This window comes from Ammodytes marinus, assembly GCF_949987685.1.
Source record: "Ammodytes marinus genome assembly, chromosome: 18".
Lineage (NCBI taxonomy): Eukaryota > Metazoa > Chordata > Actinopteri > Uranoscopiformes > Ammodytidae > Ammodytes > Ammodytes marinus.
The window spans coordinates 13,884,026-13,905,422 of NC_137222.1; the positions used below are offsets into that span (position 1 = coordinate 13,884,026).

At 43.9% G+C, this 21,397-nt stretch overlaps 1 protein-coding gene across 1 annotated transcript in view; it reads left to right on the forward strand.

Annotated features, from left to right (window-relative positions):
• Positions 1-365: 365 nt before the first annotated feature.
• Positions 366-21,397, forward strand: part of sh2d3ca (SH2 domain containing 3Ca) — a gene marked incomplete at its 3' end in the record, with an annotated part of 50,200 nt that continues 29,168 nt past the window's right edge. Inside the window, exons 1-2 of the mRNA XM_080047053.1 lie at positions 366-403; positions 4,794-4,839. Of these exons, the coding sequence (XP_079903179.1) occupies positions 4,801-4,839 (39 nt within the window). The 5' untranslated portion in view covers positions 366-403; positions 4,794-4,800. The remainder of the gene's footprint in view (positions 404-4,793; positions 4,840-21,397) is intronic.

The following is a 21,397-nucleotide window of genomic DNA, read 5'->3' on the forward strand; positions in this document are numbered from 1 at the left end:
CAGCAGCAGTAGCCTCATCCAGAGTGACTGTTGATGGAGGAAGAGTAACAAGATCTGACACTGGGCTCGGCCAAGCCTCTCTACCTGATCCCAATAAGAGCCAGCCTGAAACTACACATGAAACTGATGATGTCACAAACTCCCCTAACAACACAACCGGCCCCACATCTGCCTGTGAAGAGAGTGTGTCGCCATCTAGGGGCTCTAGTGCAGTAGTGCCACCAGAGACTTGTGACAGGCAAGGCATCATTGCACAGGCAGGGGAAGGCTTGATCCCTGGGATGAATTCAACACCTCCACTCAGCAAGAAGAATGAACAAACCAGGGCTCATGAGCAAGATGGGTTAGAGACAGATAGAGTGCTGACGGATGGAGAAAACAAAGGAGAACAAAACTCTGACGAGTAAGTTTTTCTCTTTCTTTTGTTTAAGTTGTCTTTGATGTGAACAGTCAATTGTCCTTCCTTCTTTTCTTTTTTTGCGGCCATTGAGGAAGTTATAGGAGGGGAGAGGGCCGTTTATTTATGGACATATCTTCTTACAGTTTTACCCAGACCTTTTGGGGTATGCATAGTAGGTTATTGTCCTGCTAATGAAAGTATGAATGAGAATATGCTAAGGGAATAAAGAAAAAGGTATATGCTAGAATTAATCCATGAAGTGATTGTTAAGGCGGATTCTGCTCGGCCTGACTATGAGGCCCGGTTCTGAGGAAGGTATGGAAATAAAAAATATTTTATGTCAGAAGGATAGATGAAGAAAATGCATTGAAAAAAACTGCAACCAGTGAAGGCGTCTTATAGATTTGGGTGTTTATGTCAAAATCATTTAGCGACTCATACAACAGTGATCAGTTCTAAGGAAAATAATCTAATATCTACTAGGCCTAACCTCTGACCTCATGAATACGGCCATGCTCAGTGCGTAAACCAGGGGGCGCAAATCGGTTTATAAATGCGTTTAGACGTGCCGCGCCTGTGAAGTTGAGCGCTTCAAACTTCACACAGTTTTGTGCTGACTTCGCTGTGTAAAGGAGCTGTCCCGGGCGATGGGCGTGAGGTGAGGAGCTAACAGGATTCATTACTTCACATTTCAAGGGCTTGCAGGTAACATCGATTCTTTTTATCGATCAGATGATGCTGCTCTAAAGCTGCCGCCCTGTTGCTCTTGATGTTTTCTCATTTTGCATTGATTTGTTTTGACACACAGGAGACCCTCGTGCGCTATATTTGTGTCTGTGTTCGTTATGGGTGTTTCATAACGTTGCGGAGAGTTTTCGTTCGTACAAAGTCAGAAGTTTATTTTATAGTTTGAGGGAAAATACACTGTAATTCCTGAAAGGTGGCCCCCTCCACCACCCCTCTCCGAGCAGATTACATTTTCTCGCTGCTTTCCCATGACATGCCAAGGTCTGCTCTGCCTCCAACATTGCATGCCTGATAGCAGAGTGCGTGTATCGTGTTACAGTGGTATTCGTGTGTGCCAGTGTGTGTGTGTGTGTGTGTGTGTGTGTGTGTGCGAGCGCGCGTACTGAGTTTGTGCTGGCATGCGCATGTGCGAGCGTGCAGCATCAGCCCATTAGTTCAGCCCAGGGACCGTGGGAAATATACGGTATAGGCTACTGCAGGTTCAGTATGGGCACATAAAGAGCTCTAGCTGTGTGTGTGTGTGTGTGTGTGTGTGTGTGTGTGTGTGTGTGTGTGTGTGTGTGTGTGTGTGTGTGTGTGTGTGTGTGTGTGTGTGTGTGTGTGTGTCTCTCTCTCGCCATCCTACTGTCCATTTCCCTTTCCTGTTCCCATCCTGTCCAAAGTGCAGCCCTTCACTTCTTTGTTTGAATGTGCCTGTTTTTTTCTGTGGGTTATCATTTTACACATTAGTTCTCAGACAGTGTTGAGGATGCCTTATAGGTGGCTAGTAAGATCTGTCTCAGAAATTAAATCCCCATTGCATTCGTTCATGGGTTTATGTGATAGTCTGCCCATCTTGCATAATTACGGGGTTTGTTCCTTATCCTTATTGTCCCTCATGTAACAAAACCATGTACAACCAATCTTCATGGGCACTTATAAACCCAATGTTAACGTTGGGTAAATCATGACAAACAGTTTCTGGTGTCAGCATTGAAATGAATATTGTCTAGTTTGTGGGCTATTAGTCGGATAAAACAAGCACTTTGAATACATCACCCATGACCTTTGATCTCAATACATTTTCACAATGTTATGACCTTGAGGCAAACATCTATGAATTCATTAATGAAGAATATAACCTGCACATTAGAAAATACTCTGCTACTATTAACACTCTTTTTAGCAGGCGGCCCTACTGCCCATTTAAAGTCAGTTTAGTATTGCTCAAAATCTCAAATTACTCTCAGTGGTTTTTACAATTTTTTAAACATAAAGCATGGCAACCTGTGAAAAACTTTCAATAGAAAAAACCATGTACTGTAAGCATTTGAAGCATATACTGTATGCCCAATCCATTTTCCAGGTTGGACATTCATGTTGTTGCTGCTTGCAACAGAATGGACAGATGTAGTGCTTGTAGAGTAAAGATTACGCGGAGTGATTGTTTTTGCTTCTAGATTATTTACTTTAAATATCCAAATCTGATTTGCAGGGATATAGTGTACACCATGTTCCATACTTTCAGAACATTAATGAAAGGCATGTGAATGAGTGTTTATACTCCGACTGGTATGCTCCACATTGTATTCAGCTCCTCTACAGTGCTTGAAGGCCTCTGTCTGGTGTTCTGTATGTTTTCCAAGCCTACACTGCGTTCCAAATTATTATGCAAATGATATTTTCTGCTGTCTTGATGTGAACTGCCTCCCAACCTCATAGATCTTTTGCTCGAGGATGCTCCAAAGGTTCTCAATAGGGTTGAGGTCAGGGGAAGATTGGGGCCATACCATGAGGTTCTCTCCTTTTATGCCCATAGCAGCCAATGACAGAGGTATTCTCTGCTGCATGAGATGGTGCATTGTAATTCATGAAGATGATTTCACTACGGAAGGCACGGTTCTTCTTTTTGTACCACGGAAGAAAGTGGTCAGTCAGAAACTCAACATACTTTGCCGAGGTCATTTTCACACCGTCAGGGACCCTAAAGTGGCCTACCAGCTCTCTCCCCATGATTCCATCCCAAAACATTACTCCGCCACCTCCTTGCTGACGTCGCAGCCTTGTTGGGACATGGTGGCCATTCACCAACGATCCACTACTCCATCCATCTGGACCATCCAGGGCTGCACAGCACTCATCAGTAAACAAGACTGTTATAAAATTAGTCTTCATGCATTTCTGAGCCCTGTGCAACCGTTTCTGCTTGTGAGCATTGTTTAGGGGTGGCCGAATAATAGGTTTATGCACAACTGCAAACCTCTGGAGGATCCTACACCTTGAGGTTCGCGGGACTCCAGCGGCACCAGCGGCTTCAAATACCTGTCTGCTGCTTTGTAATGGCATTTTAGCAGCTGCTCTCCTAATCCAATGAATTTGTCTGGCAGAAATCTTCCTCATTAAGCCTTTATCTGTACGAACCCGTCTGTGCTCTGAATCAGCCACAAAACTCTTCACAGTACGATGATCACGCTTCAGTTTCTTTGAAATATCTATTGTTTTCATACCTTGTCCAAGGTATTGCACTACTTGACGCTTTTCGGCAGCAGAGAGATCCTTTTTCTTTCCCATATTGCTTGAAACATGTGGCCTGCTTAATAATGTGGAACGTCCTTAAGTAGATTTCCTTTGATTGGGCTCACATGGCAAACTAATTATCACAGGTGTATGAGATTGATTTCAACGATCCAAAGCGCCCTGAGACACAATACCATACATGAGTTTAATTGAAAAACAAAACATTAAATCTTTATGACACTTCAATCCAATTTGCATAATAATTTGGAACACGGTGTATATGTATCCTAGCCATCCCACGTATGATCGCTATTTTTTTAAATATTTTCAGCTCGGTTACATTCTTTCATGAGAAACGCTGGTGTTATCAGTGCAAATATTAACATTAATACAACCATTTTTTTATATCTGTTAAAGCACAGTTGCTGCTTGGGTAAAAGAATGTAGGCTGCTATATGCCGTGGGACCTATTAACATTCCCCAGCCCATGCACTGCCATGATGTGTAGTAGCCCTTTGATCTGGCCTCTCTGTGGTCTTTTTCGAACACAGTTTTTTTTTTTTCGCTCTGGGCCCTGTGAGACCCCATCGTGCAATTGGGAGCCGTTGCTGATTGATCTCCAAACATGTCTGGGGGTGTAATTGCCCCCTTTTAACCAGCACTCACTCAGCATCACAAAGCAAGCAGAGCACTATATGGCTCCCGAGACTTCTTTAGGCACAGCGGGGTTTTTGACACATGATCCCAGTTCCGTTGTGAGGTCGTGAGTGTAAAAAAGTGTGAGTTATGGCGCCCGAGAGAGGTTTTAGAGAGGCCAGCTAGCACATATTCAGCAACCCTAGACCCTCAGTGGGGTTTGTTATCTGTGCATTTTTTTCCATGAAGCAATACTTAACTCGCCCGGAGAGGTGGGTTGTGGGAATTACAGGCGTGTTGCTGTTCTGCTGTATAACATGCACTGACTGCACCTGTTACTGAGACCAGATCAAAGACAAAAAAAGAGCAAGCGTGTGTACTATAGTGTACATGTTGTGTGTTATTGAAGCAATTTTAACAGAGGTCTACACAGCCTTTTTTGCTGTTGTTACATTGCCAAACATTTGTCCTCTTTCATCTCTTTTTTCCCCCTTCTTTTTTATTTTCCCTCCAGCAGCCGCATGGAGCCAACAGAGAGCAGCCAGACGGAATGTGTCCAGGTAAGGCTGCTCTATGACCAGGGGTGTGTGTGTATCTGTATACGCACCTGTCCCATCACCAAATACATGTATGATTATGATTATACAGATAAATGTGCTTGTTTGTGTGTGTGTGTGTGTGTGTGTGTGTGTGTGTGTTTATATTTTTCCAAAATAATCCTTCTTGCTCTATGTCCCTGACCAAAAGTCTTCCAGATTATGGCCAAATTATGAAATTTTATACTGACACACAATTACTGTAAATGATGAGTCTTTGTACACATCCAACTGTTGCCCTTTTTTCAAAAAAGCAACTCCTTAAATTGTACTATTAAATACATATTTCAAAACCAACAATTACTGTTTTGTGCAAGAAAACTATCAATACATGTACAATACAGGTGCTTGATTAAATCCCTCCGTAGCACTTTGTCCACCACTGGTAATCATGATGAAAGTAAAGAACATGATGAGGCAAAAACAGCAGTTGTTTTGCCTTTCCCATAGTCATTTCCTGTATTCTGTCATTGACACACATGTACACACATCTTATGCCTGAGATGCCAGAGCTGTAGTTTTCAGCCTGCACCAGCAGCTTAGTTGGAATTTCCTCCTCCCTCTCATAAAATTGAATTAAATTATTGTTATAATGCAAACGCTCAGATGTAATTGTGGCTGATTATTAGCCCCCAAGTCTTTTGACAGTTGCGCTCGTTTCAGCAGGCTCACTCACTCTGCATTTAGCCTAATTCACTCTGCCATTTAGGTAATCGAATTTTTGAGTGAAGTGCTGCTAATGTCAGCACTAGTGTGCAAGCCAGCAAGCAGTGTGCACTACGTCCAGTAGGTGGCGCCATACCCTGGCTGTTGTGAGCTACTTTAAAGATCAGAGAGCCTGAGAACATGTTTCATGTCCTTGGAGTTGTATGATAAGAATTCAAGCTTTGTGTATACACAGCAACTTTGATACAGATATTTGGATTTTAAACTGAGAGCAAAAGTGGGAAGTGAGAAGAAGGGAGTAAGGAAGTGAAAGAGAGATGGAGGGTAAATACTGGAGTGAAAGGCTGAGCTCCTGGGATCTGTTCTTCAATCGATTAGACATCGCAGGAGAGGTGGTAAAAGCCTTCTCCTATGACCCTGACCTGCTCTCCTCTTTTGTAAAACAAATATAAGCAACTACCTCATCCCGACCATAACACATTGACTAGAGTTCAATCCCACCACACTGCCCTCTCCCTTGTAAAGGATTTTAATGTTGTTTTTTTCCCTTGACTAGATTTCTCCTAATTGAGAATAGAGGCTGTTGTTTTTTGCACATAAACCTGATGTGAACAAATCCTAAATAGCATCAGAATGTATGTAGCTATGTAGCATATTAGTGTCATTTTAAGAAACTTTAGTGAACCATGCAAAAAAATGTATGTATGTATAATGTATTAGCAATATTAGATAACATCACAACAAGAAAACCAGTCAAATGTAAAACCGATATAGAAGCAGGATAAACGTTTGCTCCTTTCCAACCCCAACCCACCTCCTTGTGTTTCATACCCCCACACTTGTTTTTGTCACCCGAAAATGTGTTCCTCCTGCTTTCCCTTTCCTCGCTGCCACCACGCGCCACACACCAGCCCCTCCCACCACCACCACCCACCCACTCACTGAGAGCTGCCAGCCACCTCTCTGTCTCCTTCCATTTCTCTGAAACATTTATGACAGCTGATGTTTAAATCAGGAGTTGGCCTGGGTGTTCCCTGTTATAATGGGAGAGACCAGGCCCAGTGTCGTCCCCCCCCCCCTCCCCTTTCCTCTGGTGGTTTGTCACATACGCTCGCACTCACATGTAAACTCAGTAGTCAGAAACAAAAAAGAACAGACAGAACCGATGTGCTCCGAATATGGTCAAAGAAAAAATATGCAATCAGTAAGCGAAGCCCTGAAGCACTCTGGGTGGCAAGCTATTCATCTTTTAGCCGTTATCATAAAATATCCATCATCATTCATTTTTCATGTGGACACACGGCTGGTCAAGCAATATCCTCTTGTTTTTGTTTTTGTGACGTTTAGTGAAGGGTGTAAAAAGTAAATTGTTGGGGTCAGTGAAAAACAGGCCAAGTGCCAGCTTGTTTTTAAAATTGTGTGTGTGTGTGTGTGTGTGTGTGTGTGTGTGTGTGTGTGTGTGTGTGTGTGTGTGTGTGTGTGTGTGTGTGTGTGTGTGTGTGTGTGTGTGTGTGTGTGTGTGTGTGTGTGTGTGTATGAAGTGTGTAATTTTGCATTTTTGTTTTTTCGCCTGCAGCCCAGCCCTGCTTTGTCTCCTGTCTTGTTTCGTGGTTTGGTGCTACTTTGGCTGGAGTGGGAGTGGGGGGGGGTGGGGGCAAGATGGGGTGTGGAACAGGGTTGGTTCATATGAGGTTTATTAACATATGTCTGGCACTACACTCACACACCAAAAAAAATCTGTGCGCGCGTGTGTGTAGGGGCTCAGCTGTGTGTGGTACTGCATGTGTGATTACGCGAATGGTTTGAATTTCCAGAACCTGTATGTGTCTGTGTGCCTGCTGCATGATTTAATTTGGGCAGTGCCCTGCGGGTGCATGTACGCGTGTGTGTGTGTGTGTGTGTGTGTGTGTGTGTGTGTGTGTGTGTGTGTGTGTGTGTGTGTGTGTGTTTGACTTTAACAGTAGATTGAATTAATGTGGCGCCTCTGTAAATGAGCGGGGGTGTAAACTGTCAGGGTTGGCCCTGGGTAACACACACCCCTGGAAAGTCTTTATTTACTGTTCTTTCACCACACACAGACTGAGAAAGGCCCAGAGCAGACACTGTGTTTATGGAAATGCCATTTGTTTCTTGGATGTTTTGCATACATCAGTTTATTTTGGCCAATAAAGAGAAAAGGGACCAAGAAATGGACTATAACGTTTAATGGCACAGAGCCATCTCTTTGTGTATTATATTTGACTCTCAGAACATGGACAAAATAACAGAAACACTCTAAAATGCAGTACAAATACTAGTTTGCAGGAACCAACAGATCATGACAGATTTCTCTATTTAAATCACTTTGAAACATTGAACTAGCAGGTGGCACAATAGGACCAAAGTCGTCATGATTCATCATCTGGGCACCATGGTTATCGTGACCACATCTATCCGATAGCTGCCAACATTGCCATCCCCTGCCTGAAGCCAAGCCACTATAGTGCGGCCAAAACTAAAACAGCTGACTGTCAGAAAGCACACTCTGCTAATTGGGTTTCCAACTTTGAAGGACTAATTGTCTCGCTGCCTTTTGTAAAGGTGATTTGCAATGCAGGTCAGTCACTGCCTGGCACCTGAACTCCTGAAGCATGCAGTCACAAATTGTTGAAAATAATGATAAAAGTCTCAAACATCCGAATACCATATCAAAGCACAGGAAAAGGTACATAAGCATAGAGGACTACCATAAGCAACACTGACTGGAAGACACTTGCTTCACAAACTACAATCTCAAAAAGACCCATTGAGTTGAATCAAATCTCTGATGTTATCGTGTTTTCATTTGTTTCTGTTATTTTGTCCACCCTCTTCAAGGTCAGTCGCTGAGCGTTGTTCCAGGCAAGAGAATAATAACGCATTGATCTGTCTACGCACTGCTTTATCCACGCTTAAAGGCCAGGACACACCAGCCCGATAATCGCCGTCGTCAAAAAAAATGGAGTCGGCCGTTTCAGGAAGCTCCAGCTTCCCGTCGCTGCTAAAGAACACACCGAGACGACTGTTACATTTTCCGTACGCTCGCGGGACGTAATGTCTCCACAACAGCAGGCGGCGCTAATCTGTATTGTGGCCCGAAAAAATACGAAAGCCGGAAATGATTGGACATCTCTCTAGTGCATAAACATAGATAGAAATACGTATTTATATTTATGGACCATAAGAGCACAATTTTTAGCAGAGAGTGTCGAGCATGGTGTCGAGCAGTCAACAAGGGTTGATGCATGTGAGTACTCTCAAAACGAAACGAACAAACACATTAAAACGATGGCTAGCTGTTGTTAGCTGTTTGTGCTACCCGCCTCACTTCCGGGCTTCACTGATTCGCTAGCCCTCCACCAATCAAATTGCTCCAAATGAAAGACGGTCGGCCGCCGATTGAACATGTTCAATCGGCGGCCGACAGGCTCAAAACAAGCCCGACGACCTCTACGTCGGCCGACGTCACGGCACACACCAAACAGATTCGTCTTTTTTTTTGACGACGGCGATTATCGGGCTGGTGTGTCCTGGCCTTTAGACGTGTCTAGTTGCTACAGCAACACATTTGCGTATATAGGGTGAAGTCGTTTTAATGCGATTAAAGCAGGAGAGCATTTTTAATTGCGCTATTTCACACCTAAATTAATATTTTTCCACACGTCTGTGAGGAGCAAAGTCGAGGTGCATTTCCAGCAGGCCTCTTCCCCATCGCTGCATCGTTACTGATGTTTCAAACTGCCTTTGAAACACATATCTGCTGGTTCGATACGGATTAACCAGTCGGCGAATGAGGTCCACACCCTGTGAAGACACACGGATGACAATCTTACACGATCACACACACACACACACACACACACACACACACACACACACACACACACACACACACACACACACACACACACACACACACACACACACACAAACACACAGAGACAGATCATTAGCTGTACCCTCCTAACCCCCAACGGAGCCAGGCCTTTGTTTTTGGTCAGGCATGTGTGCTCACTAAGACCCACACACACACACACACACCGAAAAATCTTGATCTCCCCGCAGTGCGTCCTGTTTAATCTTAAACACACACACACACACACACAGATGCACGTACACACATTTTACTCTGTCCCCCTCTCACACTTACTATCTGTGTGTGTGTATCTATTTATAACACACATGCACACAAACACACTCCTTTGATTAGCGCGATGCTTGCAGGCACATGCAGGGATTCTCCATTGTGCTCCCCTATCAGCCTGCGGGACGGGCCTCACTAATTAATATTTAACTGAAGACCGCCTCGGAGCAAGAGGAGATGGAGAGATAGATGGATAGAGGTCTGGAAGGAGGGGAAGGTGGAGGAGAGGGGAAGGACAGGAGGGGAAAGACAGGGATCAGAGAAAGAGAGAGAGAGAGAGATAGAGGAGGTTAGGCTAGCGATGAAAGGTCGGGATAAGGGGGGAGAGGGAGCGGTGATAAGAAGGGGTGGAGAAAGGCTTGATAGAGGATAGAGTGATGGGCGTAGGTTTCGTTTCAACATTAGGTGGCTCATTAAGCACAGGGTCATTTTCAGTGTCAAACACTTCATTTCCTGCATTCTGCTGACATTTTCTCTGCTGACATTTTCTAAACACCACACGATTTGTGCCTTTCGTCTTTGTTCATGTTAAGGAAAAGACTAAATTCATGTTCCTGCCGGTGACACAAATATGATGGAGTATACTGCAGTAAGGCTCTCTGTTTGGCATTCTGTTTCTGTATTGCTTCCAAATATTTATAAGTCTTGTATTGTTCAAAACATTCTGAACATTCAAGACCTATCACACGTGTTTTTAGGGATGTTTTATTTTTTCCGGAATCACGTAAATCTCACAACAAATCTATTAAGAGAATCAATGAGACCTTGGGTGGGGAGGTTAGCAAGGTTAAGAGGGATGGATAACAGTAATAGACAGAGAAGAGAATGGTGAAAGTAGTGCTCATATAGATCTTTTCTAGGCCCTTGTTGTGAAAGCAGAAACCGAAAGGAAGATGGATAAAAGGATTTAAAAAGAGAAGCAATAGAGCAAACAAAGTAAGGACCGAAAAATAACAAGAGAGACGATGCATGGGGTAATGAAGTGTGGACACTAAAGTAGGAACGTTTTACTCCTCAGTCTTCCTAAAGGCACCCAATGAACCATTTGTCTTACAACCTGTGTCTGTGTGGAGACTAGTTCATTCTCTTCAATTTAAACATCTGGGTGATATTACCTGCACTGTGTAATATCCGTTAAATTCTCCGCATTTATCTCTAGAGTGAAACAACAATAAGAGTTTGATGCATGACTCTGATATGTCTACCTTGTTGAACAGTTTACAAACCTGGACTTGTGGACTGTTTGGTTGTGTTATCAGTTCAAATGATTTGAGAGTCAGATAACTGAACATTGTAAATTGACTATGGAAGTCAGTAGGAGATCCATGATATTGCTAGTTCAATCAATTCAGTAAGCCCCAAATCAATGCATACAGTAGTCATTCTGATTTGCTGTGGAAAAGCAACTAAAAAAAGAGCCAGTTATGCATGCATGATGTACCAGAATACCCCCTCCTTTTAGTGTTACCTCATACAAGTACTTGAGCGCAATATATTCTTCTCTGTATCAAGTATTTTTTCAGAGAACATGGTGTGCCTCAGTCGGGGGTGAATCCACTCACTATACTGTATGCTTTAAAGTCACAGCTCCCCACAGCAGCCTTTTCATGTCTGTTTGACTTAACTCAACTGAGGATGCAGCATGACATGTGGAAACAGGAGCTGGTAGCATTCAGGATGTGCCTGGCTTCAAAACAATGACAGGAGTCTTTCACTCGCAAACAAATCAAAAGTCCTTGTTCAAATGGACCGGGAGGTGTAATAATAACAGAAGGGGAAATGTTTTTCAAGAAGTATCATTTGGTGGAGTGGCTTTTAGCTAATGCACCTAACAGTGCACTACGTTTTCATTACGACCTGTCTTGACTGGGGAATTACGCCCCTAACATTGCCAATTCGAATGCTAAGCTCGGAGCTATAGAGCGCTGTTGAATACCCTGCATACATCATGTTGTCACACAGCATGCATTTTGTGTGATATATATATATATATTTTTTTTTTTTTTGTGTGTGTCTGTGCCACCTACATGGTGAAACACACCACCATCTATTACTAGACCTAGGGGCTACAGAGCTTTGGGTTCCTGTGGTGAAATAATGTTGATAGATATGTTTTCCTTCTGTGTGTGTGTGTGTGTGTGTGTGTGTGTGTGTGTGTGTGTGTGTGTGTGTGTGTGTGTGTGTGTGTGTGTGTGTGTGTGTGTGTGTGTGTGTGTGTGTGTGTGTGTGTGTGTGTGTGTGTGTGTGTGTGTGTGTGTGTGTGTGTATGAGGCTCAGCAGCCAGATGTAACGCATTGTATGTTATGTTGTGATTGTTTTTGGTGTGGTGGTATTACAGCGGATTGAGGGAGGGAAAGCGCAGGGCCCCTCTTATGAGATTATTTGTGTCCCCACTGTGTAATCTGTTCAAAACCAGCGCTGGATCACTCCAGATTACGTTAAGAGAGGAGACACTGAGGTTAATCAATTCATCCTGTGTCTTATAGCGCCTTATCTTTCTTTTTCTCTCTGCCTCTCAGTCCACTGCTATGCATTCAAGAGGCAGATTAGCAAAAGGATTGCATGTGTGTGTATTTGACAGATGACCTCAAATACAACGTAAGGAAAATAGAGAGAGAGAGAAAGAGAGAGAGAGGGAGATAAATAATAATAAGGAGCGTGTTGTACATTTCTTTTTCTCTCTCTCTCTCTCTCTCTCTCTGTCTCTCTCTCCGTCTCTCTCTTACGTTATCCCTGCTTTGGTGCAGACCAAACTAAATGCAGCGTCAGAATGTTGGATGCTGTCAAGGCTCCCTAGCAGTGTTGCTATGGTAAAGCGTCCTCAATGATGTCACTCACTCCGGCCTCTGGAGACAGAGCCCCGCCCCTCCTGACATCTCCCTGCCGGTATGTGTGTGTGTGTGTGTGTGTGCGTGTGTGAAATTGGCCGGTGAAAACCACTGTGTTATCCTTATAACACCTGCCTGTGTGTTTCCGCTTATAATGAGCTGTCTAGGTGCAGTCTGCGTGGCTTTTTAGAGACACATCATTATATTCTGCTGCACACACACACACACACACACACACACACACACACACACACACACACACACACACACACACACAGACTCCCTCTATTTCTTTTTCTCTTTCTTTAACACACACACACACACACACACATCTATCAACATTATTGCACCACAGGAGCCCAAAGCTCTGTAGCTCCTGGGTCTAGTAATACATTGTGGTGTGTTTCGCCATGTAGGTGGAATAGGAGGTGTAAATTTGCATTCAAGTGTGTGTGTGTGTGTGTGTGTGTGTGTGTGTGTGTGGAGGATGGAGGGGTGGGAGGAGGCCCCCCTGCTGGGTTCCTTTCACGGCAAAAGAAAGGTTAGATTCCTTTTGGGAGGCTGGGCTGCACTCCTCTATTCTCTCCTCCCACCCTCCCGCACCTTCATTCATTCATCCTCCCGGTCTCATAATTATCTTTTTTGTTACTCTCCCTTCCTCCCATCTTTTCTCACTTTCTCCACGTTCCTTCCATCATTGTCTCAGGGCTGAAGCGGGGGTCGGGTGGGTGGGTGGGGTGGGGTTTTCCTCCCGCAAAAAAAATTCGACAGCACTTCTCTCCGCCCTGTGCCCACCCCCCTCCGTCTATCCATCCCTCCCTCCCACCCACCCTCCCTCCATCTCTCTCTCTCTCTCTCTCTCTCCCTCTGGTCCGCCCTCCCCCCACCCACACTTCTTTCATCAGCAAAGCAATGAGGTAATCCCTAGCAGCGGCCGCGTGAAGTGCAGCAAGTGCAGTATAGTGAGAGGAGCGGTAGAGCAGTGTGGAGTGAAGCCGGTGCAGAGGGAAGAGAGAAGCAGCAGAAGCGGAGATGTCAGGAGGAGCTGCCGTATCATCGCTGGCCGTTATCACTTGCAGCTGTTAGTGGATCAGCCCCTGCTCGTGGCTAATAGGCTGATGTGGTCACCAGTGAGCTGCTTGTGGCTGTGCTGTTCGCTCTTGTAGCCTCGTAGCCTTGGGTTTTTTTGTAGCGGTGGCACTATGTTGAGGGGCTTTTAGCCAGGCTGGCAGGGGTGGGACAAGCTTAAGCCTATAGGGGGTTAGGGGGCTGGGGGTTTTAAGATATTTTCTTGGACACCCTGGGTGAGTTGGAGAGAAAGAGGACAGGACAGCAGACAGACTGGGGAAGAGAAGAGAAAGAGAGGTGAAGTAAAGGTTTGAGCAGAGGAAGGTGTGTGTGTACCCCCCGACCATGACGGAGAGGTGTAGTCTGTGGAGTGCCCTGTCGGCTGCAGCATGCTGCTTCTACCGGGGATCTTTCATGCAGGTGCAGGTGAGCAAGCAATCCCTGTATGTTGTGTACGTGTGTGTGTCTGTGTGTTTGTGTGTTTCTGCTTGTTTGTATGTGTTGTGAAGAACAGAAGCATTGACCCCGACGTGCTTCCTGCTGTGTTACAAAGTGCTCACATGTACACACTATGTCATTCCACCAAGGCTCTGATTTTTGTATAAAACCGTCAAGGTTTCCTTTTGACGTGGCGCATTTGTCTATGCACGTGTGTGTGTGTGTGTGTGTATTCGTGGGAGGTGCACTCAATGCTGGCTCCTCTCCTGTCCCGGCAGCCGGTAATGTCAGCCTGCCTGCCTGCCTGCCATAGCTGGCAGTCTGATGATATCATAGATGCTGTACAGGACTGGGGTGTCAGATGGACTGTGTGAAATCACTGGATGGATGGAGGGAGTAGAGAGAGAGAGAGAGAGAGAGAGGGGTTAGGCGAGTTTTGTATGTGTAAAAGAGAAAATGGGAATATGTGTAAATTGTGTTGGAGGGAGAGAAAGTGTGTAATGAAGGGTACAGTATAGAGTGAACAGTATCAGTTTTACTTTGTTCTAATTCTGGCTCGGTGCTTGCAACCTAATATCTGACCTTATTCCTGTCACAAAATGACACGTACAGTGTATTCCGTGTGTGTATGTGTGTGTGTTGATGTGTGTGTACAGTATGTCTCTGTGTCTGTTATGCTTCATATTTGATGCTTTGTGTTTACCAAATGTCAACTTTTCAGGCGGCAACAAAATCAAGTTTGTTTTAGGGGGGGATCATGGGAAAATTCGTTCTCTGGCAGGCTTTGGCTTGGTTGAGCTCAACGATTGTAGGATTATTATAACCAAACATAAGACTCTTTTTTCAACTGGGAAGCTTTGGTTTTCAAAGTCCCTTTATTGAACTATTGCCTTGAAAGGAATTTCAAATGAGAGCGGTGATAAAAAAGAAACTGAAAACTTTAAGGGCATTGGTTAATAGATGAGATAATGGGAAACAGTAGACTATGAGGGACCAGAGGATGTTATAGCCCGGGGTTATGATACTGTTCAGGACTGAAGTGGTTGTAATAGGTTTCTCTTCCTCCTCTCCTCTTCCCTTCTTCCTGCTTCGATGTTTCGTAGCAGACAGTGTTGTTATAATTATGGCTTTACTTTAAACAGTGGCAATCCTTGCGTTAGCTTGTTGGCGTGTCCCACCTTGTCCCGTTTCGTCAGTCCGACAACTAGCCGAAAAACGCATTGGTGTTGTCATGATTCTGGATTACTTAGGTTGAGAGAGAGAGAGAGAGAGAGAGAGAGAGAGAGAGAGAGAGAGAGAGAGAGAGAGAGAGAGAGAGAGAGAGAGAGAGAGAGAGAGAGAGAGAGAGAGAGAGAGAGAGAGAGAGAGGATTCCCAGCAGTCTTCTTTCTAGGTTTTTGGGAGGCGCATCTGCTTTTGTTTAGAGTGAAGTGTTTTTCAAAGCTCTGAGTAATGAAGTCATTTTAATTGAATCTGTCGCAGGGGGGTGTCCTGTGTTGTGTTGATTGTGGTTATGGGGCGTATGTGTGAGTTGAGCGAAGTGGGGGGGGGGTGTAAATTAATTAGCAGTCTCTGAATGTTATAGAGTTAAGAGGGAGCCAGTTCTATTCTAAGAAAAATAAATAATTACTTAATTTGCCTGCAACTTGGGTTTGTTTACAAACAGCGTGATTTTGTCTGTCGTCTTAATATTGATTCCCCCCCAATCTTTTGCAATTAAACATAGGCCTGTCAAACACAATACAGCGCGTCAAGTAAACCCCAAATACAGTAGTGTCGAGCAACGAGAAATGCTTTAATCTTGACTTGTTCTGTGCGTTCAGTTGTCATGTTTGATGCTTTTTTCTTTGCCTCCGAGGGGTATAAGAACTATTATAACAACTAGGATATTTACACAAATAGCGATTTCCTCTCAGATACTCACAACTGTTAGCAGTGATGATGAGGGTCCTCTCTTCATCTGAAAACATAAGGCTTACTCACTATATGGCTGGCGTGTTAAAACTGTGAACGCTCTAGGGAACTCTGAGTCTGATGTGATGTCAATCTCAATCTTCTTCTCATCAAAGTTTTTACCGTGGAATATTTCCAAAATAAAAGTCACTGCCATCGTCATTTTAAACTGTGATGCATTTGGATGGGAATCACTCTGGTCTACTTTTTCATTCTCTTTAGAGACATTCCAAAAATATGATGAGTTTTTCAGGACGCTGTGAGAGTAATTGCTCAGTGTGTGTGTGTGTGTGTGTGTGTGTATGTATGTGTGTGTGTGTGTGTGTTTGTATGTGTGTTCCTCTGTGCTGTTTGTACACACCGCTAATGACTGCAGATTGTTCATGTGTTCATGATTGGTCAGTGTGACCACTGCAAGGAAAAACTGCTTCCACTACAGAAAAGTGTAACCAATTATAATTCCCTTTTTTTAAACTCTAAATAAACAGACATGTAGTTATTAGTAATTGCTGTCAATGAATCTATTGTGAAGGTTAAACGATATATGGCGGAGATTGTGTTGACAGTAACATGTGTAGTAATGTGCTCATCAGCCTTATCAGTGAAGCAGAGATTACACTTGATCCCCCTGGTCTAGACTGCACTACGCCACTAACTATGGATGGACACACACACACACACACACACACACACACACACACACACACACACACACACACACACACACACACACACACACAAGCAAACACATATACAGACATGCAGCTTAACCATTGTGTCGACATTACAGCCAGTGCTTCCAGCGCATCTCTCTAACTGGGACAATGTAACTGTCTGCTGGACTGTCTGCAGCGTTAGCCCCCCACCCCCAATAAGCCCCATGGAAAGGACACACACACAAACACACACACACACACACACACACACACACACACACACACACACACACACACACATACAAATGCATAAGCAGATGCATTGACACACAAATGCCCAGAGCTACCCCCTCCCCTCCCCCTCTCTCTACACTTTGATTGTTTTTGAAGTTAATCCGTTTTTTTCCTGCGGGCTACTTTCACTCTCCTTCTCTCTCTCTCTCTCTCTCTCTCTCTCTCTCTCTCTCTCTCTCTCTCTCTCTCTCTCTCTCTCACTGCCACTTGACTGTGTAGCCTCATTCCCTACTGACCCGAGCAGCATGTGGCGGCCATCATGCCAGGCCAGCAGCAGCCGGCCCCTCATGTCCTCTGGCTTTCCTCCGACCTCGCAACATGGCACCTCAGTCCCATACACTGTGCCACATCTAACTTTGTGGCAAGCAGCAACAGATCCACCACAGCTATGTAGTCTCGCCTTTTTTTCTTTTTTTTAAATTTTTACCCAGAATTTCAATACGGTATAAGCGAAAAGTCCCAAAGTAACGCAGCTTTTAGTCCGACCTTAGGTGTAATTTGATTTGATCTCAAACTGTCGAAAAAAAGATCATAATAATAATGAAGGATATAAGGTTACTATATCTGGTGGGGGATTTTTTACTGGAAAATAGTACAATACCTTAAGAGTAGACTATCAGAATATCCTGATCACCGAAGTGTACAGTAAAATAATTCCCTCCCTTCACAACAAAGAGGATCTATGGTGATAGAACTTGAAACGAAAAATGGAGATGGGAGGGTGTGGGGGGGTAATGCAAATTAGCTGCTGATACACACAGGTTAGTTAGATCATTATAGAACATAAGATTTATCACGTGCACAGGGAGTTTTTTTTTATTTTAATTTATTTTGAGAAACCGTGCAGCAGGCTACATATTAAAGTGGGCCAGCTTTATTGCGTCGATGTCCCTTCTGTTTGTCTCGTCTACGCTTTCATCTCTATTCCCAGGAGTAGGTCACAGTTTAATAACAGAAAATTGAACCGATAGCATGGGCGATATGTCCCTTCTATAGTATCTTTATCCATGTAATATAGCTCTACACAGCTCATTGTTTGTACTTCAACGTTATTAGATTTATACGATAACAACTGTTTCACACAGGCTTGCCTCTCATGAGTAAGATTGTCGGATCAGTGATGTATGAAGTTATCCGTTTGATGAAATAGTCTTAAATTTAAAGGGATGCCTTGGTTTGCTTTTTGATCCGCTCAGTCAATCACAGCAGGTTAGCCAGCAATCAGCTTGTCTGTCAGATCCCCATTGGTTTTATATTAGCTTTACCCATCACCCCATTCTCTGTCTATCTAGACTAGCACTGACTAGACAGATAGCTGTATAAGACATGGCCCCTGCTAATGCCTTTATGTGTGTATATCTGTTGGTAAGCCGGAGTCAATTGGTATGCTTCAGTATTGAAATATTCACCATGTAATGCACTCTTCTCCACTCCTCCTATCTCTCTCTCTCTCTCTCGCCCTCCTCCCCAAAAGCCTTTAACCGCAAATCCTCTTTTGGCGCGTCGTCCTGTCACACCCCGAGGCTCATAGTGTGAAGGGCAGCTGTGTGTGTGTGTGTGTGTGTGTGTCTGTGTGTGTGTGTGTGTGTGTGTGTGTGTGTGTGTGTGTGTGTGTGTGTGTGTGTGTGTGTGTGTGTGTGTGTGTGTGTGTGTGTGTGCTTAAATTGCTATGCTGTGGAGTCCATATCCTCATTAGAGTGCTTTCATTTTTTTTTGCTGTAATGAGGATCAAGCCTGTGTGTGTGTGTGTGTGTGTGTGTGTGTGTGTGTGTGTGTGTGTGTGTGTGTGTGTGTGTGTGTGTGTGTGTGTGTGTGTGTGTGTGTGTGTGTGTGTGTGTGTGTGTGTGTGTGTGTGTGTGTGTGTGTGTGTGTGTGTGTGTGTGTGTGTGTGTGTGTGTGTGTGTGTGTGTGTGTGTGTGTGTGTGTGTGTGTGTGTGTGTGTGTGTGTGTGTGTGTGTGTGTGTGTGTGTGTTTGTGGTGCCCCAAGACTATGAATGTGAATCTTTGGTCTGTTATGTTTGGATTATACCAAGCATCAAACCATCAAGTCTTACATTTTTGTTTCTTGTTTAGAGTTGACATTTTGAAGCAGTTTTTAGTTTGGGCTTCAGCTCAAGAGAAGGATTAAGTTAAAGCTGTGTTAATTGGTGGTCAACTATTCTTTCATTAACGAACAAATACATTCAGTCATTCATTCTCGACTACATTAGCAATATCAATAAATACAGTATATATACAATATATCGCAGTAGAAGTGAGAGGACTAAATGGTTGTAGTGGCTGTACTGTACACCCTAACCCAACATTATTGACATTACTAGTCAACTGATAGCCACACAGCTGTAAGTGAGTGATTGTGAGGCATGAATGAAACAGCTCATGCCAACCAACTCACAACAACTCGTACTTCAGTGCTTGGCCTGAACCTGCCAGATCTGTTTTTACCAAAAAAAAGTGCTGTTCATTTCTTGCAATAACAGTCTCCACTAGAGCAGCTATCCGTGTTTTTTTCTTCCTTGGTTAACCTTCAAGCTAAAATGGCAGGGGAATGTGGTCAGGGGTTAGGAGTGTGTCAGAAAATTCACCAGAAAGTACCTTAGTTCTACATAGGCTACGGAAGGCTTGAGGCAGAGATAACATGACATTTAACAATCCTTCAAAAACCTGCAGTAACTAACCACAAGGAATATGCTGGGTGGATCAGATTTTTCAACAGCTGCCTCCCAGCAGTAAGCCAAACAGAAGGCTTAGGCTATCGTCTTCGCTTGAAGTGCTACAGAAAGTATTGAGTTAGCTTTTAACAGCACACTAAAGGGTCCACTATACCATCTCTTTAGCAGGGCTCTGCCCTTGTGATGCATGGCGCCCAGGCCTCTCTTTCAATCTTCATCTTGGCCCTAAGAGGGTTGCAGAGAAAAAAACACTGAGAGTAAAGTGGGAGTTCCACTGTTAGGCAGCTGTACTCTAACAGGTATAGAAAGAGTATAGTGTGTGTGTGTGTGTGTGTGTGTGTGTGTGATTGGAAAACAAAATGGAGATTACAAGACGTGTTGACATACGGTTCATTAAGGATCTTATCAAATGACTGTTATCTTGTTTGCCGGGATGATTGTAGCACATCAAAAGCTCTGCTCTCAACAACACCATGCAGTTGTTAGACCCAAGAGGGAAACATTTGTAAAAGGCAAATCTATGCTTCACTGTACAAATAGGTGAACATGCAAAAAAATAGTAGCTGCAGGCCAGGATCACAAGAGGTTTCAAGCTCAGTGTTTTCATGTTATCTGCTCCCTCTGTTGAAGTGGCAAAGGATGGTTTTAAAATACTAGAATAACAAAAGAACAGAAAACCTATGGTGTGTAGAGTAGACTGACTCTGATTGGACACTGGCTGATGAGTGAGATTATTCTAAAGAATATAGCCGCCCCGAAGGTTAGAGATAAAAATCCCCTTCAAGCCAGTGTTCTAATGATCTTCTTCTTCTTCTCTCAGCAATTAAGCAGCAGGGCTTAAAGTAATTGCTTTGGAGAATATTTACATTTAGCTCTTTTTTTTCTCTTTCTTTTTTCATAGTGCCTTTTGCCTATGTAGAAATTCATACATGTCCAGCACTGTGCTGCGATGCTGCTATAGGCCTATATCGCAGTCTATATTCTACTTAATCCTGCTTTGAAATGCTTATGGATTCAGATTTTTCATTGTCATTTGATTTTTGAGAGCTGTCATAGAATAGCAATCACCTCACCACGGATGATGGAGCAGGGCTGATTGTTTTCTGGTGATGAATGGAGAGAAATGATCTATGGATTGAAGTTCTAAATGGCTTCTATTGTTTTTCAGTGTTGAACTCTGAACATAAAAGTGCAATTTCACATGAAATAATGGAGTCTAATCGCATGGCCCACACAGTTTATGTATTATTGCATCTCATTTTCTCACCATTGATCGAGAATAAGAACGATTATCTCCTCTCCCTTTTTTCTGATCTAGCTCTCTCACTTTCCAACTCCGTCTCCTTATGATGCTATGTTGCTTCACACATTTCGAATATGAGTCTGAGGTTTTAGATGAATGGGGTCAAGTGTGTGTGTGTGTGTGTGTGTGTGTGTGTGTGTGTGTGTGTGTGTGTGTGTGCGTTTGTGTGCGTGTCTCTGCTAGTCCTCTCTGATGTCTCTCCACTCGTCTCTCCGCTGGCGAAATCACACATGCCTGTGGATCCACACACACATACACAAACCCACGTCGCCATGCTCACATATTCACATATGCTGGGAAGAATGACACAGCTGAGCAGGGAGTGTGGCATAGTGTGGAGGGAGTTGGGAGAAGGAGGCCAGCCAATTGTTTTTTTCCCCCTTCTCATCTTTGACCTTTGGTGACCCCCGGAGATCACTGAGGGCTAAAGGATCACAGGGTTGCAGCATCAAAGGCTTTACGGGGAGTTGTGCTTGTGTGCTT